Here is a 22,854-nt window from a genome sequence, read left to right as displayed (position 1 = left end):
GGAGCTCCGTGACAAGCGGACACCCATTCAGGCATAGTGAATAAGGTGGAGACACAGAGCGGGAACCCAGTGGGGGTGAACATGATGCTACAGTATTAAGAGTTTATATGTAGCCACTCTGTTCTACTCTATACACTGGCAAACCTTGTCTATAGATATAACTTACGATCATGAGGCTTTAAGAGAATCAAATCAAATTACACTTATTGTATAGTTCCAATGTCTCGTCCCAATGCCAATGAATCGCTAAAACAAGCCAATAACTCCAGATAAACAAATCTCTGCCAATCCAATACCGTATTCTATGCATATAACAAAAACTTGAAGCAACTTACGAGAGCCCACCGAGCTCAACCAGTATAGTCGTTAGATCTCGTTACTCGTGGAAGGAGGTCTCCAATAATATTCAAAGTAGAACTAGAAAGCTAGCCTGCTCGTGCGCGTCCACGTCTATTCCCACGTCTATGTCCACGTCCACGCCCAGGAGAAGCAGCAGCAGCACCTCCACAGGCCGTACGCTTCTTCTTTGATTTGGGGTCTGAGGAGTCACTTTTGGAATTATCCTCTCCATGTGTTTCGTAGTCAGGATCATTAGCCCAAGCTCGCTTCTGTCCTGGTGAAGGGCCTGGAGAAGCATCACGATCACCACGATCACCACGATCACCATCGCCATCACCACCGGCGGCGGCAGGGGCAGCGACAGGAATTTCTTCAATACTGAACATCATGTTAACAATGATTGCTCGCATTTCTGGCGTCCCAAATTGGGGATCGATCGATACCACAATTTCATCTACTGCGATAGAGACATGAGGAATACGGTGAGTTCCTGGAGGCCAACGTCCCAATACAATAGCACACACCATCTTTCCGATTTCTGTGCCCAAAATGGCTTGGAGCTCAGCCGGGTTTCTATCATAATAAAGATCTAGTCTATGATGACCCCCCAGCACTGGTGGCCATGCCAAACCATTAGCCGCTGTGTAAATGTCACTTTCAAGAAATTCTTTCGTATCAGTGTTTTCAACCGTCGCCACAAAGACGTATCTCAGATCTTCTAGATATTTACACTCAGTGTAGAACATGTTAGAAACATCAGAGACATAAGGACCCCCTAGTGTTCGGTAAATACCTTCCAGAATCATGTGGCCTGGCGCTAGACATCCTAGCCATGGGCCTCCTGTCTCAACCCGTATTCCCCGCACGATGGGGCAATTACCCAACCCAAATCTTACATAGGCTGTAGCAAAATCTTCGGGTATCAGGTTGAAATCAAGTGGAATTTCAGCTATAAATGTCCTTTGAGGTCCATATTCAGCTAGGGTGAGGGTGGTTGGTTGGACAGGGCATGGTGGCTGGCCTGGTATATTTTCCATCCATCTCTCGCGCTGTAAACCACGTGCCTCATGTCCACCGTACATGAGAATACCTGGGCCTGCCAGTAGAGCCATGATGAATGTGGCCGGTGACTAAATGTGTAAAAGGCTGACTTGGTTTAATACATTTTTATCCCAAGGTTATTCCAATCTGATTGTTTGCTTTGCGATTGAGGCTCGAAGAAGAGACGAGTCTTGTTGTAGATCTTGAGATTGCTGAGTTCAAGCTGTGACTGAAAGGCATATTCAAGTTCTGTCGAGAGGTTTGACTGTTTACTATATACTGTAAGTTCTTCGACCTCTGATGGTACAAAAATAAAAAGAGCCCATGGACAGAAAGGGGCCTTTGATCATGACTGTTGATAGCATTGTGTTGTGAAACGAGTTCCCAGTAAGCAGTGAAATTGTTTTAGAACCGAGGAATTACTATAGCGCTTGAATCTAAACGGATTCAGACAAGGAAAATCATGTCAAGGAAATATCTTTTTTATACAGATATGAGACTCCATAAAAGACACATCAAACAAGTCTATGGACAAAAATAATCATTAACCTTTGTTGTGAGAGAGAACATGGGAAAGCCCCGTTTTATTCGTCCCTGTATGTTTTATGTTAGTTTAATTGTTTCATGACAATGGAAGTGAAGTAGCAAGGCCTTTCAAGATTTATTTTTCTTTAGAGTAGGATGGGTTATATCATGATGTAGTACACATTTGTCTCATTAACCTTTGTTGTGAGAGAGAACATGGGAAAGCCCCGTTTTATTCGTCCCTGTATGTTTTATGTTAGTTTAATTGTTTCATGACAATGGAAGTGAAGTAGCAAGGCCTTTCAAGATTTATTTTTCTTTAGAGTAGGATGGGTTATATCATGATGTAGTACACATTTGTCTCGGTCAACAGCATGATCTGATATAGCAGCATTTTGTAGCACCCATGTAAGAAGAGGATTGACTGAAATGGCACACGAAAGAAATTAACAAGATCCCAATTAGTAAAGGTGCCTGTTAATGTAAAACTGCTCTCCATCCTTTCCTAGGTATGAAGCCTTCTACCATTTCGTCGTTTAGTACATCAAGTCCTAGCCGTCCTGTTACAACGCTCCGTTCAAAATCTGGCCCTCGAACATGGAATGGCTCAAAACCATGTAAAATATTGTGTCTGCCGAGTCGTCGAGCCCATGCCCTTTTATTTGAGGCAGACTGATCCCTCGGATTCCCTAGCTCAAATCCAGAATTTTGTCTATCAAGGCTTAAAAACCAACGACGCTGGTGAATAGAACCAATCTTATTAACAGAGCCAGGGTAAGCATTATTCTTTTGGATTTGAATGTCCGTTTCGTTATCGGAATCGGTGGCCTCCATGTTCCCTGCCTCTGAACTTTCTGCGTTTTCACTTTCGGACTCGGATGTTGAGGGAGCTCTTGATATCGACTGCTTAGATGCGGGTGCCTTTCTGCGGCGCTTCGGACCAGTCCGTAAAGGTCGTTTATAGTTTGTTGTCTTGTCCATTCGTAGGATAACCGTGTAGTCTTCCGGTAGACGGGTCCCATGTAATCGTAAGCGAATTTTGCACTATGTTCCGAGTTAGCCTGCCGAACTTGTATTGTTTAGCATATTCGAATAGTTACATTACTAAACGCCTGCTGTAGTTTTGAGGTTTCCGAAATATTTTCCTCCGGACAACTTGGACTGTCGGAGATCTCAGATCGAGAATCATCCGTCTGAGGCTGAGATTGATCTGCGTCGTATGGGAGGACTTCGTATTCTCCCGTATCCCAAATAATCATACTCCCCGTCTTCGAGGAGGCAGTCTCAACCAGATGATTCTGAAGCAATAGTCATTAAAAAGCTCAATGAATTTTCTATCGGGTCATACACATACCCATAGACAATGTACTCGAGTCTCCGTTGCGTTCCGATTTAATCGCTGGCTATTCGGATCACCTGGTAAACCGTACATGATAGACCAGCTTACGGAGCTTGTTTCTGAGAACTGAAGTCGAAGATCATAGTGAGGCCCTGCGACTGGGTGGTCGTGTTGATGGATCACGAAATGGCGTCCTTCTGCATGCTCGTTGCGGCGGTACAGGTCCATCCATTTTGGTATTAGTAGGCGGGGCGTAGATGTTGATGACCCCGAGATGGGACGAGAAATTTTCTCGAACCTGGAAGAGAATATTTCAAGGTGGTTTGTAACCTTTGTTTCACCGGCTTCGATCTTGGCGAGATTGCATTCATTCTTTGTCTCGGAAGTCAATGTGCGGTTGACATGTGGTGGAGAAACGGACTTTTTGAGACTGAGTAAAATTTGGCTTGGTTGTGATTTTTCTAGCAACCGGACATGGCCATCCTCATCGTCTGAGCTTATTGTACGCTTCATATTTGAGTTTTAATAGGTAGGTTTGAGGATTTGAGCATTGTTCGCCATATGGGGGGAGATGACGAGAGGGTCAATGAATTAAACGTCACTGAGAAAACATGAGACAGGCCTGATGTTCAAGGGTCTTCTCCCAAAGTCATAAGCGATTCTAAGTGAAAGAGCTAGAACTGGCCTGCATGATTCAGATATTGATATCCTCTCACATTGGGCCTAAGTTGGCAAAGTAAACTTGATGTCCCCAACAACTCTTGGGGACTTCGGGAATGCACATGTGGAGTCATACAGCTTAGTCATGTACAATAATGACCTGGACATCTAAAGATCATTCATGAAAGTAATTTCAATTGGAAGTTCGAGGAATTGAGATAAATAAAAGGTAAGGAATGTAAGCTATTTCATGAAATCGGAATCCTTCGTTAACGGTCGTTTTGCGCGTCGAAATCGTCAGTCTCCTATCCCCACCATAACCCTCAGCATTAAGCCTTCAAAATGGATTCGGAGAAACCTTTTTAACACTCTGGGGGTTGGAAAACATGTCTTTTGGATCGATAGCAGATTTTACCTTCTGCAGTCTTGGTAAGTTTGTTCCCCAATAGGCATTTTGCGGGTCTTGCAAATAGGGATCTACGTATCCAGGGTATGCACCATATGACCCGGGACGAGAAGACGTGATCACTTTATTTAGATCATTGAGGAATGACTTTGTCGTGGAGCTGATTGGCCCAATGAGGCTGATCGCATAGGACTGCATCCACATAAATGCTTCTCGGTGCGCATAAGCAGTGGCGTTTGTTTGGTGGTCATTCGTTGCGCCTCCTTCCAGGTCAAAGATCACAAACCAAGCGATCGTGTCCTTTTTGGCTCTGCAAATGTAGGCAAACATTTCATCAACACCCGCATCTGAAATAAATTGATCCGGGGTAAAGGATAGTGATTTGGCATAGAATGCAGATGGGATACCACCCATGCTTTCCATAATGAGATTCTCTGCCTGGCTAACGACCATCCCAAGCCAGTCCGTAAGGTATGCAATGGTACCATGGTCTTTGATTGGAAAATGTTCCTCGAGCCCGAAAGCATTGAATTCTTCTTTGGATCCGAAGAAGGTACCGGATAGCAAAGCACCACCTTCGAAGAGTACTATTTCACTGGAGAATTTCCGAGTGATGTTCTTCGTCAATATAAGTCTCTGCCAATCTTTGAAAAGCTGAGCCCGTGCTTCACCATCGCCAGCGTTGAGTTGGTATGTGTACTGAATAGCCTCTGTGGGCGCCTCATGTGTGCGAAGTTTGAATTCTGTGACAACACCGAAGCTGGCAGCGGCACCTTTGATAGCGAAAAAGATATCTTCATTTTGCGTTTGGGATGCTTTAACAATGCTCGAGTTTGCCAGAACGACCTCCACTTCCTCGATATGATCAAGAGCTGTACCCCATTCGCGAGACATTGGACCGAGCCCACCAATGGTAAAATGACCACCCATGCCGACTTGAGGACAAGCTCCATGAGTAACAGCTCTTCTTCCGGAATGATAGAGACGTTGATGAAGATCGCCTAGAAGTGTACCAGCACCAACAGTAGCAATATGGGTGACTGGATTAACTGAGAAATGTTGGATGTTTTTCATGTGAACCACGATGGCGCCATCATTTCCTCCCAGACCTTTTGGAAAGTAAAATTAGCTGAGTCCTGGGGAGAAGTCGGATTTTGTAAGGACTAACCATAGTTGGCATAGCTGTGACCTCCACTGTAAGCCTGGACCTTGATATCGTGATCAGCTGCACATTTGATGATTGCAGCCACCTGGTCTGCATTGTCGGGATAAGTGATAGCAGTGGGGACCACGGGGAATTCCAAGTTGTAACGAGGAATTCTGGAGTCGAAAAGGAAGTCACCTTGGAATGCAAGAAGATTGGAGTTGTTGCCCACAGCGCCTAGCAGGCAGTCGCGAACAAGTGCGCTATGGGGAATACCCATTGTGAACCGGTGAATTGATCTGTGAGATAGAAAATAGACCATTCAAGATCGACAAGACCTGATATGAGTTGAGTAATAGGACCGGGGGAAAAAAATACCGAAGATAAATTAAGTTCCGGGAGATGGAAGGGATACAGTGAGGGAAAGTATGAGTGGCAGTCCCAAGCTTGAACTCCATTGGAAGGCATGCACCCTTAGTTGAGTCCTACATAGTACCTCTCGGGGATGTATGTAGCCATCTTTAAGTTCAGCTTAGACATTCCAAGACAATGCATTGTCTTCTTGATACATCGTCGATCAACCAACCCCAGGTTCCCGGAAACAATGGCATTGCTATAGTTCGGAGATTAAAGGTTTGACTGCGTAATATCCCGATCTCCGTGCAGGAACGGGTGTGACTAGTTTGATAGAAACAAAGAAGATCACTTTATCAGGTCACCAGGAACGGCGAACAAACGTATTAAATTCGAATGATCGCCTCTTCCCAGATCCACTTCGGGGAACTCGGGCGCGGGCTCATGTCGGGGACCACCCATAGACACAGTGGTCCCCGGACCGGGTTCTCCATGACTCCGCGAATATAAGTCTCAAATTTACTCCTTTTTCCTTTTAAATTCGGGTTTCCACTGAGCTGAGCGCCACATGGCATATTGAATGCTTATTCTCCGATTCATTCCCCTCAAAAACGTTTGGCTGCCGAATTATATAGTCTTCAGAATCCAGACTCGATTTGGGATTTGGGATTCGTGATAAAGTCTAATTTGTAGCTCAGCAAACTTCTCCAACATCATTATGTTCACCCCGATCCATACCTCGCTGGGCGCCCTACTGTTATTCCAAGGATCTACGGGCCTCTTGTATCACAACGGTGCTATCTTGGGCATCTCGAGTTTAATCTCCGGGTCTATACTTCGCCCGAGCAGGGATAATGTACCCGTCGTCGTGGGCTTGTTGTCCAGTGTGATTCCAGTATATCTACTGGCTCCCTCACTTATTCCGAATTATCCTACTGGGACACATTCTTTGGCTTCAGCGGCGGCAACATTCGGCGTGGGAATCCTACTGGGCTGGGGCACAAAGGTAAAATATCCGTTTCAGCAACTGAATGGTATCTTTGAGACTGACGGACAGCGTTTTTGAATTCTTTAGAACGGTCGAGGATGTACTTCGGGGCACATGCTTTGTGGATTGTCACGCCTGTCACCACGCTCGATAATTGCAACGGCATTATTTTTCACATCGGCAGTTCTCACGGCCAACTTTGGCAAGTGGTTCGGAGGATCCGGCATCCCCTCCTGTGGGTTGAGGCCATGCTATACTCCCATCTATGCATCAGGATTAGAGTTGGCCTTCATGTCTGGTGCAGTGGCTCTTACTAGCGTGACAAACCATATCATCGTACCGAAATTTCTCACACGATCAGAGGAATCTAAGACCTTGTATTCATATATTGCTGGACTGGAGTTCGGACTGGGTTTATTGATCTCTGGGATGGCCGATAATGCTAAGGTTCTGGGGTTCCTTGCATTTCTCACAGATCCGTATCATTTTGATCCTTCTCTGGCGTTGGTCATTGCGTTTGGTATTGGTCCTTCTTTGTTGACATATTTGTCTAAGAAGCCCGGTCAAATTAATGATAAAGAGAAAGTGGAAACAAAGCCTACGCTTGCGAATCAATGGAGAATCCCCACTGCCACAGTGGCTGATATAGATTGGCGGTTTGTTGCAGGTGCGATTGTATTTGGAGTTGCTTGGGGTTTCAGCGGAGTGTGCCCTGGGCCAGCTCTCCTCCGTACAATGATTCAGCCTACTTGGGGGCTACCAACAGCGAGTGGGTATATCGTCGGAAATTTGTTCTAGAAGAGCGATGTGAGGAATATAACGAGATTATAATAGGTCTCTAATAATGACAATAAAAATAGTACCTAACGCATGTATGCAAATGCTGTATAAGCCCGAAGAGTCAAGGCTCGCTGCGATCATGAACTATACTCAGCAAGAATCAGTATGAATCATGCCAGATGGAATGTGCGGTCCTAAAAATCCCACGTATAGTATATGCGGACATCATGAACCCATTGGGCAACTCTAAAGAGCATCACCAAGGAATATGGAGAGGCTTACAGCTCAGTCTTCTTGTCTAAATCCGCCTTAGCCATCTCATCTCTTCGGGCTTTCCCGCTTTCTGGTTGCTCAAGGAACTTTCCCAGCTCCATCCATTCGGCGGCGAAAGCAGTGACCAGCACACTCCAGTCTTCAACTGTATCCATATCCAAGTGTTCGCCATCATCATCCATGGTGTGCCATACTTGAGGGAACCCCTTGAAGGGTGCATAGTCGATCACATGTAAAACGTCCACACCTCGCGCCAGGAAAGGGACATGGTCATCCTGGATACCACCCATGGAGACAATTTGGCGGAAATCTTTGGAGGTATCAATGAACCATGGATGGGACGACGACTTGAATTTGTTCAATGAGCGGAGGCGTTGTTCCAGGGAGCCAATTCGTTGGTACGCCCAGTGAGTAGTTTGATAGAAGGACACAATATTAGGAGTTTCGGACCCAAGTAAATCCAAAAGAACAAAAAGTGATATAGACGAGAGTTTAGTCTTGAATGTTGACATGGCGGGGTTCATCTGAGAATCCCATGTCTCTGCCAGAGAGCGTGCACCATATAGAGAATCTTCGTCAGTCCAGTGGTCGAAGGCCTCTTCACCGTCAAGGAAAAGGACCTGGATTCCAACCTCTTCATCGAATGAAGAATCCGTTCCCTTCTCCATGGCAGCCCATTTCTTGTCGAGTGCAGCATCGATACTGCGCATTGCGTGCATTATCATTGCGCAGGGAGCTGCACTATCAATGGCGCCAATAAAGCCTTCCGGTGTCAATTTGCTGTCGTAATGCGCGACTAATGTCAACCGTTCAACGTCCCCTACCGAGGCACGCGGTGGATCGCGGGTGGCAATAACATTGACAAAGGGAACATCCTTCCCATGTGAAAGAGGTGTCTTCGACGTAGAGTTTTGGAGCTCGATATTCCACTTGGGTAAGGTTTTTCGGATGAAACTGACTAGGTGTTCGAGGACTGCATCGTGGCCCTTAGTGCCGGGGACTCGAGTTTGGAGAAGAGGGGATAGGATAGCGCCATTGTGAATGTCAAAGTCCTGACTTGGTCGCGGTAATAATTTCAATGTCTCGTCGGAAAGTTCTTCGTATGCTTGTCCGGGGGAAAGGAGCAGTAGCAGGCCTAGGCATAGGAGTATGAAATAGCCATATCGGCTACGGAGAACCGTAGACATTGCGACAAACGTTATCGGTTGCTATGAGGTCATGACTTATCGTATATATAAAAAGACACAACATTCCAGTGCTAGACCAGCTCGGCACCGCAAAGCGATAGAAATGATGGCGTTGGAAGGGTCAGGAGAGAGCCAACTATTGAGATCTTGAATCCTTGCCAAGACATGGATTGGCCGCAAGGCGGTCGCAATGATCTGCTGAGCACCATCTTCCCACTCCAGGAACCTCGGGACCACAAGTTCTCCAAACTTTCTCCAAACAATGCGACATATCCTCCTTCCCCCTCAATTGCGCTCGGCGCTTTCCAAGTCCGCCCAGAAAGATTTGCGCAGTCAAATATGGATCCGATTCAAGTCGCAAATTCCCCGCCCGTCCAAGCGTCATGAGCCAACAGCTTCCGAACCCACACCTAAAGAATTAAGCCAAACGCCTGCGCGCTCCCCGACTTCAACAAATACAGCGAAAATAAACCTGAGGAAGGGTACTTCATAACTTTTGGAACAATTGAACTTAATGTTCGTGTACTAACCGAGAGTTTCAGGGCCGCCGGAGCGTATACTGGTGTATTATGGAGGAACCGGCCGCGCCATGTTTCTGGGCATGTTGAGAGTAACGACCATTATTCTATTTGGCGCAGCATGCTTGATTGTGGCCCCATCATGCTACACAGCTGATAATGCGTGGTATATTACACCACTGGGTATGTTAGCCAAGTTGCCCGCTACAAGCATCATCGTGCTAATATTATGTCCAGTGGTTGTTGGTGGTGCTATGCCCATGCTTTTTGTTGCCTATACATCAGCACCCTACGTCAACTTTGTCCACTTGGCCCTTCCTAGCTTTGCCCGTCGATCCCGCGAAGCTGCAGTTCATTACGCCAAGAATCTGCCACCAACAGCCACCCTCTACCTTAATACAATGCGTTTCAATACCATCCCTCGAACCATTCCTGTGCGTCTGGGTGACCTTATGCCTGATAAGCATGTGATTCGCCCAGTCAAGTTTCAAAACACAAATCCTGCCCAACGGCCATGGTGGATGGGGAAACACCCTACCCAGTTTTTCACTGGTGACCACAGTCAACCAGGACGACAGTCAACGGCGTTTTACCCCGAGGCTTGGCCTGACATCTATCGCCGTATCCAAAGTAATTCTTTAGGAAAGCGCTAGATGGAAGATTCCTGGTTTTCTCTTTGCTATATACCATTAATAACTGTATATTATGGCATGAAATTTAGAGTTCACTCATGTACAACACCAAAAAATTTGACGTGACATCCTCTAGTCTTGTGAAGCTTATATACCTTGGCAATCCCAATCCGCTTTATTACATAGCTGAATAGAGTCTTCACCTTGTCAATATCATAGAATGTGCTTCAAATTCCAGTTATTTGATCATATCTTGTCTGCCAAATACCTAGCCTTGCCGACAAAGCCCACACTTCAATCTCCAGGATATTCATACATACTGACTGACGTTGATTTTCCACATTTGACGCCCTTATCCTCCCCCGGGGCTCATTTGCGCTGTTTTTCAGTACATGCCTTGGTTCAACCTACAGGTAGAAGATATACTAACCAAAAGTTTGACCTTCAAGTTCAAGTTGCTGAAGCCTTACTCAGGCGCTGTAACTAAAAGAGAGTTAAACTGATAAATCAAGAGAAGGTTGCTCAAGATGCCCCAGTTGATTCCAAAATGCCATATTCAAGTCTCAAAATTCAGCTCAGAGCTAACTTTAAAGAACTTAGCCATTCTGGGAGACTTGCTCAATCGATAGACACTCTGTTCCATGTGCCCGATCTTCGATCATTTTATAGCTCCAGATCTTCGTCATTCGCTCTACCCATAATACTTATTAAGACCCTGTCCTTGACTTTCGCTCTCCTTACCTTATCACCATACATCATCTCCCGGCTCGACGAAGATCCGGTAATTAAGTGGGCGAAACCTCTTTCTCTTTCGGGTCAAACTGTCCAGTGGTCTATCTATATGAGAGGCACGCCTGATTCTGCTTAGATTTATTCACCATGACGCTGATAGCAAGGTAGGTGATCTCAAGTTATCTCTCAAAGAACCTATCCACAACCACAGCTTGATTTAGATATAATGGAATATGATATATATGTATACATGCAACACCATCTGGTAACCTCAAAGAAGAATCCTCAAATGCTATACACAAAGACTACTCTTTCTTCGCAGGTTGATTTTGAAAAACTGCGGATCGAGAAAAGTCATTGTGCCGAGTGATAGAACCGTACTAGGTAGAAATTCATTGTCCACAGATTTGAATCGATCCGCTGTCTGTTGCCTAATCTCATATTCCTTCCTCTCTTTCTCTTTACCTGTTTTCCTCTCTTCTTTTCTTGACCCTGTCCCTCTTCCTTCCCCCATCCGCCGTCTCCATTCCTGTTCACCTACATCATCCCTCGATAACTACATTACCTCTTGATCAAATTCACACCCGAACACCAGCAATTGCAAGCAAACATGCCGAGCAATCCAAAGGATCCAAAGGCCTCTCTAGGCAAGGCAACCCCCACCAAAGCTACCCCCACCAAGGCGATCCTTACCAAGGCGACCCCAGCCAAGAGCACTCCAACCAAAAAGGGAACGCTGGCAGGGTCCTTAGATGGCCTTATGGGCCTAACCATATCCGAAGCCCGTCTCATTCTACTTGGATCAATCCACCATGACAGTAGTGGCAAGGTAAGTGACCTCAAGTCATCTCTCAAACTCCCATCCACAATCACAACTTGCTCTGTGCATCATAAAATGCGACATACACGTATACATGTGTATATAAACGAACATCGCACCGTCGCCCCACAAAAAGACCTTAACGGCCAATTTAACATACAATGTACTAACCTTTCTTTGCAGATCGATTTTGACAAGGTTGCGGATCGGGTCAGCGTGACCACGCCGAGTGCGAGAAGAATGCACTTAAAGGCACGAAACAAGCTCGTTCAACACGAAGAGCACGCCGGCGCCAATCCAACAACAAAGACTAAGCGCAAGTCAACTGGCAGTGAAGACGATGAGGCTGCTGATGCCTCGCCTATCCCAGCCGCCAAGAAGCCTCGTGGTCGTAAACGAAAGCAGGCAGAACCGGAGCCTGAGGCCAAGAAACAAGATAAATCTGACGGAGAGCTCAAATCGGAGGACGAAGTTGATGCTCAGCCCGATGAGGAGCCTGAGCTTGAGGCTCCCGAGAATAAATATGCTACAAGTGGCGAGGATGTGTGAAGCAGGAGGACTAACTTGATTCGTCCCCCCAACGCATGGTTCTTGTCCTAGGTTTCATGATTGAAGCCATTTCTGTCTCTTGTTTTTTTTTCTCAGCAGCGGGCATTTCTTGCACGGCACTAGTCTTGTTTTGAGCATGCCATTCATAACTTCCCACAGTGTTGACTGGGCGGTTGGTTGTATGGATTCCGGGTCTGATTTCATGTGTGTTTCTTTGTTTCTTCACGATTCTAACAAGCGTGTTACCATGTCGGGTTTTCGGCAGGCTTTATGGTTTCGGTTATGCCCAGGTGTTTAGAAGTTTAGGAGCTTACGGGTTTCATGTGCATACCCAGTGGGCGATATTATTGTGCTTCTTAATTTGTGTTTGATTTTGCGTTTGATGCTGTGGGACATTGCACACTGAGTGTCTTTTCTTACGAGCCATTAACACATTTGTGTTAATGAATTCTCCCTGCTTTGTAGATTTCCACTGTCTTAGTATGTGATGGAAATTAGTAAAGCTAAACCCGCTTGGGCTCTTGTGATCGTAAGAATTTTCTCATACTCCTCGAGTGAGGAGACTGGCACTCTTCAATCCCGCGTAAATTATGCTTGACCTTGCGCTTGACAGAACAATTTAAAGAAGTTGTAAATATAATTCGACCATTATGAGTATAACACTGAATAAATTCCACAGACGCCTTTTAACACGAGATAATGACAACATAGGAGACATAGTAAAAAGATAGTCGAGAATCAGGGGTGACGCAGATAAAAGAAGGTAGAAAAGGACACATGAGACTCCAGCAGAGAAATAGTCCTACATTGTCTTCACAGCGTTTCAATTGCCTTGCGGAGCACTTCCAGTCCGTAGTCAGTTACTTCTCCCGCCTTATCTTCCTCGCTGGCAGTCGACTCTCGCAATGCCCAGGCAACATCACTCCACCATCCAAGACCAACGTAACTAGCACCCTTGCGACGCTCAAGGCTTTCCTTCAAGCGACTGGTATGCTCCCATTGCTTAGCGGCCTCTTCAGCACGCTCAATGACCTTGTTGGATATACCACACATGGACGCACAGTGCATACCGAAACTACCCTCCGCAACTCCACCCTCAAGTTTGTAGAGGAAGGTCACGCGACGCTCAGCGTTGTCAACATGGATAGCCATGCGCTTCGGGGCAATCTCGGGATGGGCCTCGAACTCTGCAGCCAAGGAATGGTAGTGTGTAGCGAAGAAACCCATGGCACCGATATGTGTAGCGATATGGTGGAGCACAGCTTGTGCAACAGCAACACCATCATACGAACTTGTTCCACGGCCCAATTCATCGAGAATCACCAAGGAGCGAGGTGTGGCTTCAGAGAGAATCTTCTTGGTTTCAGACAGTTCGACGAAGAATGTGGACTGGGCGGCGAAGATGTTGTCGTTCGCGCCCAGACGGGACATGATTCGGTCGACGGGTGTGAGACGTGCTGATTGGCAGGGCAGGTAACATCCGATTTGTGCCATGATAACAGCAACACAGGTCTAAACGTATTAGTTACGGGAGTGGAGAATAAGGGGAACCGGGTGTTAAGTAAGTGTAACATACCATGCGGAGAACAGTAGACTTTCCGGCTGCATTTGCACCCGTAAGTAGGTCAATGTTGGGTTGCTTGCCGCCAAGTTGAATATCATTGGGAATGAAGTCCTCAACGGAGGATGCAATGCATGGGTGGCGGAGCTCTTCGAATTCTAAGACACTGCGTTCATCTTCCACGAACGTTGGGCGGCAACTAGGTTGACCAAGGGAGGCGGAGGCCTTTGCGAGACTAATCAGGCAATCCAATTGGGAAACGATGCGAACTGCCGCAAGCCAAGTGCCGTAGTGTTCATCGAATCGAGCGTGGAACCGGCCAGCAACCTCCTTGACTATTTGGCCATGGGTCTCCTGGGCTTCTTGGAGTTTACGGATGAGGGAACGAAGCTCGGGGAAATAGTATCGCTTCACCTGTTTAGTGGCAGACATCTGATCCCAGTTCTTTGGAATATTCTTCACCTTGACAGGCACCTCCAATTGATAAATCTCCTTGCCATTGTCACGGTAGCAGATAGCAGAAGATCCCAAGTCCCGACGTGCCTTCTTGAGAAGATCATCAAGATCCTTGTGCAGTTGTTCAATATGCCCTTGCGAGGTATCGAAATCTTCTTCGACACCGGGCTCCGGAACAAGGATGCCATTGTCCTTCGCTTTAGATCGATCAAAGGCAGTCTTCCAGTAGCTTAGAAGATTATCCAAGTCTGGCATGGCCGAAATCAATTGTCCAATAATACCTTCGCCGGCACCAGAGTCCTTCAGGAGCCCCATGGTGTATTCAATCTGTTCGAAACCTTCGAGAACTCGCACGAAGTCTTGAGCTTTGCACTGCCCAGCATGTACACGGGAGATCAAGCGTTCGAGGTCCGGCATTTTGGTCAATTGCGAAGAGAACTGGTCTCGAACGCTTGGATCAGCATTCAAGGCGTCGACGGCGTCCAGTCGAGCATTGATTTTCCTAGCATCCATCAATGGGTGACAAATCCATTGCTTGAAAGTTCGTTTTCCAAATGGAGTAATACAGCGATTGAGAAGCTGGAACAGAGTTCCCTCGGCTCCTCCATCATAAGAGTTTGCGAAGATTTCCATGTTGATTAATGTTTGGCCGTCAAGCACCAGGCTAGACGCCTTCTTGATAGGATCATACCATGTGAAGTTGCCAATGGTAATGAGGTCCTTGTCGATCTTCAAAACGCGCAAATATTGTACCAGGGCGCCAAATGCCGACATGAGGAATTCTTTGCCTCGTGCTTGACGAAGTGTCTCGGGCCAGGCCTTCACATTTTCGTCATCTTGGGACACGAAATACTCGGCACCATCAAGTTCCTTCAGCGTAATATCAGACTCCCAGAATTCCTTTCCTGGCTTCAAGTAGTTCCATAGAGTGGTAGGCCCAGTGTTATTCTTCAAAATTCGAAGTACTTTCGTTGAAACACATGACTTTTCAAGCAACAGTTCCTGGGGGCGGGTCTGCGCAACAAAGGTTTCAAACTTGGTCATATCCACATCGTCGACAAATTCAGACATAAAGAACTGGCCAGTGGCGGTATCCACAAAGGATATACCGAATACGGGTAGGTCATCCACTATAGCTTCCTTGATAGCCACACAGTAAGTAGACATATCATCCTGAAGCATTGACCCTTCTACTAATGTTCCAGCTGTGAGGACACATGCAAGCTCTCGTCTGATGATCTTGTCCTCTTTACCACCCTTCTTGGCATCTCTCTCACGCATTTCTTTGCCAAGAGCAGATTCAGATTGATCAACACGAGCAATCTTGAAGCCCTTGGCAACGAACTGGTTTGCCCAGTGAGACAAGCTCATCTCAGGAACACCAACCATGCGCATATTAACGCGATCAGTGAGCTTCAAATCGAACAGCTGATGGCCAATCGTGGCATCATTCTCGTACAGCTCATAGAATTTTCCTTTCTTGAAAAACACAACGGTATCCCAGAATTTCTGCTTAATTTCCCAGTATTGCTTTTCGAACGGGGAGAATTTAGACCAAGCCAGAGGAGGGATGTAAATAGTTCGAGGGTCAAAGTCTGGGTGCCCTGGGGGGTTCCCATCTATGTCTTTGGGAGTTGCCAGCCACGGATATCGCTGCTCGGGCTCCTTCACATGGGCTTTTTCTTTCCTGGTACTAGACGGGGTTTTCGGATTGGTTTCCGCGGCCCGTTCCTTTCGAGGTTCCTTATTTTCGGGATCAAATGTCCATTTTTGAGCAGTCCCAGCAGAGCCCTCGGGGAGGTCCAGGTCCAGGTCCTCGTCACTTGGCGGGGGACGCGGTGCAGCTGGTGACTGGTTGGAGGGCTTGCGAGCTGCCTTGGTTGCTGGTCTCTTGCGCGGTTTCGTAGGAGCTACATCTTCATCCGAGTCATCGGCGACAATGAAGTCGTCCATTTCTATAAAAGAAAATCGAGTTAGCCATTTGTGCGCGGAGTAATATTCGTTCGTGCCAAGCAGTCATACCCTCATCTGAGTACCCAGGCTCATCGGCAGGTGCTTCAAAATCATCTTCACTATCTGAAGAAGAGACCTTTTGTCTTTTTGTAGCGCGACCATTGCTCCGACTTGGACGGAAAATCGCATCGTCATCATCCTCGCCCTCAGAGTCAGACTCCTTGTAGGTGACTTGCTTCTTCTTCGCCTGCAAGCATAATCAGTATATGATTGTGTATATTATATCGAACCAAACATGTATTGACATACCCGACGAGACGGGGACATGGTGGGCACTTGAGCGTTGTCGCCTTTTGTCTAAACACGTGGAAGTGGTTGTTAGTGTTAGGATTGTTGTGAGAGCTAAGTGAGAACTACCTTCACGTCATCGCCATCATCTTCGTCTTCTTCCGGAACCGGCAAATCGCTACTAGGGACAGGACTTAAGTCTTGTGCAAAGCTCGAGAAACTTCTTTTCTGCGTCCCCGGTGTTTTCTTGGTACTGGCACTACGCTGTTCGGAGGCCCGCTGTGCCGGCGAAGACGCCGGTTCGCGAGCTTTAGTGGAGGATGGAGTCGCCGGAGAAGATTTCTGGAAAAAGCCCAGGATGGACTTCTGGTTCTTCATATTCTGCGTGCTAGAGGTCGTTCGCTTCAACGCGGTGGAGGGCGGCGTCCCGGTGGGCGACGAGGCGTCGGCCTTGGCCATTGTCGACAATAAACTGTCAATATAATTAAGGCAATGCCTTTTTTTATCAAATGTGAATATTAATGGAAGTGATTTGGATGCATGTATAGGGGGTAAGTAGATTGACAAGATTGACCCAGGATTCCAGCAAACCCGGGGGTTTGTGGTGAAGAAGCCGATAGGAGATAAGGCGCGGATCAACGCGTTCGACGCGTTAAGTGGATGTGTAAGCTTGGTGGGTCCCTTGTATGTATTACCGTCTCCTTACTGTATATTCAAACAAAAATGATACATTATAATGCATTGGATTGGATTGATGTAGGATGTTGATACAGATGCTATACGCTAGGTACAAAGTATGACTAGATTTACAGAGGGGAGAGTGTTATCGCTTCCCCGAGACATATTAGGCCGAATCGGTTGAACTGGTTGGTTCTTCCCATCCAGGAGCTGTTAGTCCCATCTCGCGGAACTCCTCGTCTTTGACAATCTCGACCATCTTAAACTTCCACTTGCCTAGTTTGAGCATGATAAGTTTCTGGTCAAGAATAAATTCTTCTGTTTTCTCCGCAGGCCAGACTCGGATTGGGGTGAAAGCCAGATCGTCCGACATGGGCCCACTGTCACCGGGTCGACTGCCCACGTAGGCGCCATTGTTTGTGATCACGCGATGACCTTCACCCTTGGATGATACAAGACCGGCCGACCAAAGAACCTTGTTAAAAGGCTGGTTGTATACCAGAGATTTTGGGAGTATCACGTTGGCACTTGGCATGTTGGCAAAGTTGGTCTGGGGGGCGTAGCGATTACCAGACTGTGGGGTGTCAAAGCCGGCGGTGATGGATTGAGCGTGGCTAGCAGGGGGAGTCGAGTTTTTAGGCATGGGGGAGGGGGCAGCAGTCGAGGACCGTGATCGGAACAGTTGGCGATGTTGGAGCGACACTGCATCTGCTTCTGCCTTGCCGTGGATCAACTCTACAAATTCATAGGCCAATCGATGTTGAGCAGCACGTTTTGAAGGGTCGGAATTTTGCTCCTCCATAATGGTTGTAATCTCATGAATGGGGATAAAGGTGAAAAGCTTCAGATAGCGCTCCACGGTATCATCTGGCGTGCGAACAAAGAACTAGATCACAGTTAGTATGATGTGCGAGGCCTTGGAAACAAAAAGAAAAGTGGGACTAACCTGGTATAACTCAAAGGTAGAAGTCATGTCCTTATCAAGCCAGATGGCATTACCTGCAGACTTTCCAAATTTCTCGCCCGATGGCGCAGTCAAAAGCGGCGTGGTAAATCCAATAGGCCGGTCCAATTCAGACTCAAGGGGGTTTCGAGCCTGCTCATTGGAGGTGTTGCGACTAATATGTTTGACGGCATCCATTCCGAACAAAATGTTTCCATACTGATCAGAACCTCCCACTTGTACCTGAGTGCCTTTTTGGAACAAATGCCACCAGTCCCAGCCCTGAAGAAGCGGGTAAGAGAATTCTGCGAATGACATACCGTCGCCTTGGTTCAATCGGGTTTTAACACTGAATAAATGGTCAGAGATGTATATGGCGAGCCACATTTATAGAAGACTCACGTATCCCGACCAAGCATAGGCCCAAGTCTCATATACGCCCCAAGGTCACGCAGAACTTCGATGAAGGGCATAGAGTTCCACCATGTGTTGTTGTTGACCAGGGACCTCTTCCATATCATTTGACGTTCATGACCATGCCTCCTGCCGTATTGCTCAATGCTTGATCCCAGCTTCTTCAATTGCATATGCATACTAGCCATATTCGCCTTTCGGATGGAAGAGTGAACTTGCTCACGACCCTTCAATCGGCCTGTGGGGTCACCGACTCGAGAGGTAGCACCACCTAACTACATTTCGTATGTTAGCTATGGAGCATAGTACATCCAAGTAGGCCGCGAGAACTTACCAAGAAAGTTACTGGAAGACCCCAAACGTATCCCCAAGCTAACACCATGAATGGTAGCATATGTCCAACGTGCATAGACGGCGCAGTAGGATCGATTCCGACGTAGATTCCAGTCCTCTTCTCTGTGAATAGTTTGTGGAGTAATTCGCGCTCACTATAATACCAAGCAAGTTAGCACGAAACTCGCCAGTTGATAATATGCTTTCCAAAGTGTCAGCTGTGTACAGTACATACCCAACGACATCATGAAGAAGCCCACGCTCCTCCAAATGATCGACAAAGCTCTTCCTCTTGCCATCTTTGATCTCCACGGCATGCTTTGCCCATTCCTTCTTCCCATCTTCCATGCGCTTGATGTAGTTTTGTGTAATGCATCGCTGCTGTTGTAAGAGGTGCTCAGAATGTTGGGAGAAGAGGAATGGTCGACGAAGTCCACTACGGAGCGGATTTGTTCGCAGTTCTTGAGAGAAGCTGCGCGCACCGCTCGGGGTTGGGTGGAGTGCGCGAGGATTGAAGCTCGCCACTCGAAGGAGCGGTGTCGACCTGAATCGCATTGGGCCGATTTGTATTTGAGGTTCAATTGCAAATAAGCTCGCAATTACAACTCGTGGAGCGATTCGAAATTGTTCGCGATCTCCGATACCCACCGCGATAAGAACGTCGGAATATCTTTAGTGCGGCGCGTCTCTACATGGGCAAGACTCAAACGGCGCCGCGAAATTTTGACCATTCAAATGTTTATTCTTTAATGGGGAAAGAAGAAAGAAAAACAAAATCATGTTTCTAATATTATTTGTTCTATTCTGGTGAATATTTCAGCCTACGAATATTTGGACAAATGCCTCATTACTCCAGCCACTATCTAAGTTCATGGCCTTCCAAGCTGCGAGCACATCAATCGCCAGAACCCGGCTGTCTTTACCATCCTCTTTCCATACAGTATCTGGAGGGATTGCCCGTCCCAAGATCATCACCATAAAATCTCGAGATATATCTCGGTCTTGCAAATCGGATATGTATACTCCCAAGGTGCCCAGTGCCTTCAGGTGAATATCAAATCGTAGACGGCCATTCTCAACAACAAAAATATCCGAACTAACCAGAGCAGCTGCGCCGGTCATTTTCCCAAGTAAACCTAGAATAGCCACATGGGTAGGGTTGCCTCCAGTTAAATCCTTGTCTTGGATATCTCTCAGTTTGAATGATTGTGTCGGATACGCTGTGAGGATTTCCCAGCCTCTGTCTTGCAAAACAACAGACACAAGAGAGTCTTCAGACTGGCGCTGCATCTGAACTGTGATTTTCCCGCTTGTGTGAGCACGAATCACGTATTGACCGTCTGAATTCTCATGGACTCCAGGGAAATCTTTTAGTGCGACTATGCACGAGCCTTCTGCCGATTGTACGTTGAAAAGACCGATAATTCCACTTCCTGTCTTGGCCCAGCCAGTGTAACTTCCGACGCGCAGAATATGTCCTTCGTTATAGTCATTATAGACGTCCATTGAGCGACCAAGAACGCTGGGCCGAAGTATGACAGTTCTTCCGAGCACAGTGGGCGCGGTCATTTGGTCCAAAAGTTTTAGGTCATGTTTACCAGGCTCATCTGTTATGTAGACAGGTCCACCAGAGACACAGCGGGCAGCAGCATGGAAGGATGCGTAAGGATGGCTCGTCTGGAACATGTCCCAATCTGGCAGAGCATTGAGGTATCGTGTGAAAAGTGCATTGTGTGCATTGCAAAACACATGCCATGGATGAGACGAAGGGATCTCAGGGAAGAAATCATCCGAGTTCCGCAGTGTCATTGTGGGCTTGTTGGTTGGAAGCTGTGAATGGAAGATCATCTGCGGAATCAAGGACATGCATGAAATGGCTCGCGTGCCGAAATGTTTGAGAGAAGCAATGGTCCATGCATCCTGGTAGGAATTCATGAATCTTTTACGGTCCTCTGGATCGTCGAGTAGATCAATGAAGAACTGAGCGTCTGCTTTTACGGAGTCCACTCCAACAGAGGTTAGATAGCTATAGAAATCTTCGTAGAAACGTTGAATGTCGTCGGGATCAATGGCAAGGATTTTGCCGTCGGAGATGTCATGTGCAATGGGCCCTCCGGCTGCCGGATCCTTCACTTTGACCTCCTTAGTTTTATACTTCTTTGCAAGATCTCCATCGGGGCAGATGCCTCCCCAGTACCCTAGCAGGGCGTGCCAAACCGCAACATGCTCAATGTTTGGATGGCTTCGGCGAATGTTACTGACAGCCTGTTCCAAACCCCGGGGAAATGCCTTCGGGTTTGCGTCGAACTGTTTCCAGCGTCGCTTAAATTGAGATTCACCCTCATTATCAAGGCTTTGCCAGTTATCATCGATGATGAGATTGACGATATTTATTCCATGTGATTTGAGAGCATCCAATGCACCCAATATTTTCTCCTCTGTCAGATCCTGTCCAAGTCCGTTCCAAGTGCAATATGTCAAACCATCGAACCACTCTGTCAGCCATTGCATCTTCACATCTTTCTCGACAACCACTGTATCATCTGCGGGAGGAGAAAGCGGTTGCTGTTCCTCCGAAGGGTCATTGCTAGATTTAGAAAACGGCCTGACCACTTTTCTTGCTTCGTATACCAAAGCAGACATAGCGACCTCAAAATCCTCGGCTACAGCAGCAAGAACAAGGAAATCAGCTCGCTCTTTATTATCACTTCTGGAGTTGACTACTATTTCGCCATCCTCGCCGGATTGAAAGACAGTTAGAATATCATTGATACCCGAAACAGCCAAAAAGAGAAGGTTTGTTCCATCATCCCGAAGAAACGAACACAGTATGGCATCTTCTGTCAAGTGGAACTTGTCCTTTCCATGCCGTGGGCCTAGCCACGGAGACCAAATACGCACCAGGGAGAAATATCTGATAACGGACGAAGGCGTCCCCAATATAAATCGCTTCATCCCAGAGACATCCTCTTGAGCTGCATCAACGCTCCCAGAAATTTCCCACAGTAAAGATCCAGGACAATCGCTTCGGCGAGACTCGACTTGCACTTCAGGAGACAAGTTATCGATATATTTCAAAATTTCTTCCTTGGAGTTAGCAGAGCCACCATCAGAAGATAAATTTTGAAGTTGTAAGTCCCGTGGTCCAAATATTAGTTCGCCATCATTAATTGGGCGCTGCTGGTTTGCCCATTGCCATTCTGCATCAGGGTTCGTTCGGAAACGCACAGTAAAGTGTGCATGGCCACTAGCTGCAGGAAGCGCAATCTCCCCAGAGAATGCATAGCGGTAGGAATTATAATCAGCCTCATTCCCTGTTAGAAGCGAGGCATGCGATGAAGCAATCTTTTGTAATTGAAAAGCTGTCCATTCCGAGCTGGTAATATTGTGCCAAATTTGGGCTTCCCAGGATTGCTCGGGAAGAGAGGTGCTTGATTCAATGACGACAGTAAACCGCGTCTTCAAAATCGTCAGCAAGGAAATGGAACTTATGTTTGTCGGAACAGGACAAGGCTGTTTGACTATTGATATACTTACAGTGTCATCTTCTCCCGACGGTGTCTGCTGCGCTCTTTCAAGGCGTGTCACTTGCCCTAAAGGCGGGTAGGCTGTCACTCGGGCAAAGAGACTCATCTGGGCGGGTCTGATGAAGGCCGTCTGAGATTTCTTGAGGCGATCAAAAGGCCCTTTCATGGGGAGGGTGGAGGTTGTATTTCTAGCATTGGCCTGCATTGGGTGTTGTGAGGGGTAAATCGGGTGCGTATACAATTAGCCAACGAGGATTCAACGATGAGCTGGCTAGCTGCAGGGCCAAGAGTGCTCGGCAGCAGGGATGATTATATCTCGTTATAGCGCAGGTCCAATCGGAGAGCGTAAATAGGATGGTTGTTTGCCAGAGAGAGTGGATGCAGTTGATGATGAAAGTGGCGGGGAAGCTTCTC

At 47.0% G+C, this 22,854-nt stretch overlaps 10 protein-coding genes across 10 annotated transcripts; 3 read left to right on the top strand and 7 right to left on the bottom strand.

The window, feature by feature from the left end:
• Window positions 1–425: 425 nt before the first annotated feature.
• On the bottom strand, window positions 426–1,451 carry N7478_006149 (uncharacterized protein; the record flags this gene model as incomplete). Its single annotated transcript, XM_056922363.1, has 1 exon — window positions 426–1,451. The coding sequence occupies one exon, from the start codon at window positions 1,449–1,451 to the stop codon at window positions 426–428; it is 1,026 nt and encodes a 341-aa protein (XP_056780400.1).
• A 931-nt stretch (window positions 1,452–2,382) lies between these two features.
• On the bottom strand, window positions 2,383–3,757 carry N7478_006148 (uncharacterized protein; the record flags this gene model as incomplete). Its single annotated transcript, XM_056922362.1, has 3 exons — window positions 2,383–2,949; window positions 3,006–3,203; window positions 3,260–3,757. 3 exons carry the CDS (start codon window positions 3,755–3,757, stop codon window positions 2,383–2,385), a joined length of 1,263 nt encoding a protein of 420 aa, XP_056780399.1.
• A 484-nt stretch (window positions 3,758–4,241) lies between these two features.
• N7478_006147 (FAD-binding oxidoreductase) lies at window positions 4,242–5,734 on the bottom strand (the record flags this gene model as incomplete). The annotated part of the gene is made up of 2 exons (XM_056922361.1): window positions 4,242–5,419; window positions 5,479–5,734. The coding sequence occupies 2 exons, from the start codon at window positions 5,732–5,734 to the stop codon at window positions 4,242–4,244; spliced, it is 1,434 nt and encodes a 477-aa protein (XP_056780398.1).
• A 1,176-nt stretch (window positions 5,735–6,910) lies between these two features.
• Window positions 6,911–7,594, top strand: N7478_006146 (uncharacterized protein; the record flags this gene model as incomplete). Its single annotated transcript, XM_056922360.1, has 1 exon — window positions 6,911–7,594. The coding sequence occupies one exon, from the start codon at window positions 6,911–6,913 to the stop codon at window positions 7,592–7,594; it is 684 nt and encodes a 227-aa protein (XP_056780397.1).
• A 260-nt stretch (window positions 7,595–7,854) lies between these two features.
• Window positions 7,855–9,036, bottom strand: N7478_006145 (glutaminyl-peptide cyclotransferase family protein; the record flags this gene model as incomplete). The annotated part of the gene is made up of 1 exon (XM_056922359.1): window positions 7,855–9,036. One exon carries the CDS (start codon window positions 9,034–9,036, stop codon window positions 7,855–7,857), a length of 1,182 nt encoding a protein of 393 aa, XP_056780396.1.
• A 262-nt stretch (window positions 9,037–9,298) lies between these two features.
• Window positions 9,299–10,207, top strand: N7478_006144 (uncharacterized protein; the record flags this gene model as incomplete). Its single annotated transcript, XM_056922358.1, has 3 exons — window positions 9,299–9,518; window positions 9,579–9,737; window positions 9,792–10,207. The coding sequence occupies 3 exons, from the start codon at window positions 9,299–9,301 to the stop codon at window positions 10,205–10,207; spliced, it is 795 nt and encodes a 264-aa protein (XP_056780395.1).
• A 1,321-nt stretch (window positions 10,208–11,528) lies between these two features.
• On the top strand, window positions 11,529–12,287 carry N7478_006143 (putative histone h1.3.; the record flags this gene model as incomplete). Its single annotated transcript, XM_056922357.1, has 2 exons — window positions 11,529–11,747; window positions 11,922–12,287. The coding sequence occupies 2 exons, from the start codon at window positions 11,529–11,531 to the stop codon at window positions 12,285–12,287; spliced, it is 585 nt and encodes a 194-aa protein (XP_056780394.1).
• Window positions 12,288–13,100: 813 nt separating this feature from the next.
• N7478_006142 (mismatch repair ATPase MSH6) lies at window positions 13,101–17,004 on the bottom strand (the record flags this gene model as incomplete). Its single annotated transcript, XM_056922356.1, has 5 exons — window positions 13,101–13,799; window positions 13,864–16,259; window positions 16,327–16,504; window positions 16,567–16,614; window positions 16,675–17,004. 5 exons carry the CDS (start codon window positions 17,002–17,004, stop codon window positions 13,101–13,103), a joined length of 3,651 nt encoding a protein of 1,216 aa, XP_056780393.1.
• A 385-nt stretch (window positions 17,005–17,389) lies between these two features.
• On the bottom strand, window positions 17,390–19,468 carry N7478_006141 (tyrosine--tRNA ligase MSY1; the record flags this gene model as incomplete). The annotated part of the gene is made up of 5 exons (XM_056922355.1): window positions 17,390–18,109; window positions 18,170–18,515; window positions 18,569–18,855; window positions 18,915–19,068; window positions 19,149–19,468. The coding sequence occupies 5 exons, from the start codon at window positions 19,466–19,468 to the stop codon at window positions 17,390–17,392; spliced, it is 1,827 nt and encodes a 608-aa protein (XP_056780392.1).
• A 261-nt stretch (window positions 19,469–19,729) lies between these two features.
• N7478_006140 (putative raffinose synthase protein Sip1) lies at window positions 19,730–22,645 on the bottom strand (the record flags this gene model as incomplete). The annotated part of the gene is made up of 2 exons (XM_056922354.1): window positions 19,730–22,372; window positions 22,451–22,645. The coding sequence occupies 2 exons, from the start codon at window positions 22,643–22,645 to the stop codon at window positions 19,730–19,732; spliced, it is 2,838 nt and encodes a 945-aa protein (XP_056780391.1).
• Window positions 22,646–22,854: the final 209 nt, after the last annotated feature.

This window comes from Penicillium angulare (genome assembly GCF_028827245.1).
Source record: "Penicillium angulare strain IBT 27051 chromosome Unknown utg000004l_segment0_segment0, whole genome shotgun sequence".
Taxonomy (NCBI): domain Eukaryota; kingdom Fungi; phylum Ascomycota; class Eurotiomycetes; order Eurotiales; family Aspergillaceae; genus Penicillium; species Penicillium angulare.
Note: the sequence above shows the minus strand (reverse complement) of the source record. Positions and strands in the feature narration are given on the sequence as shown.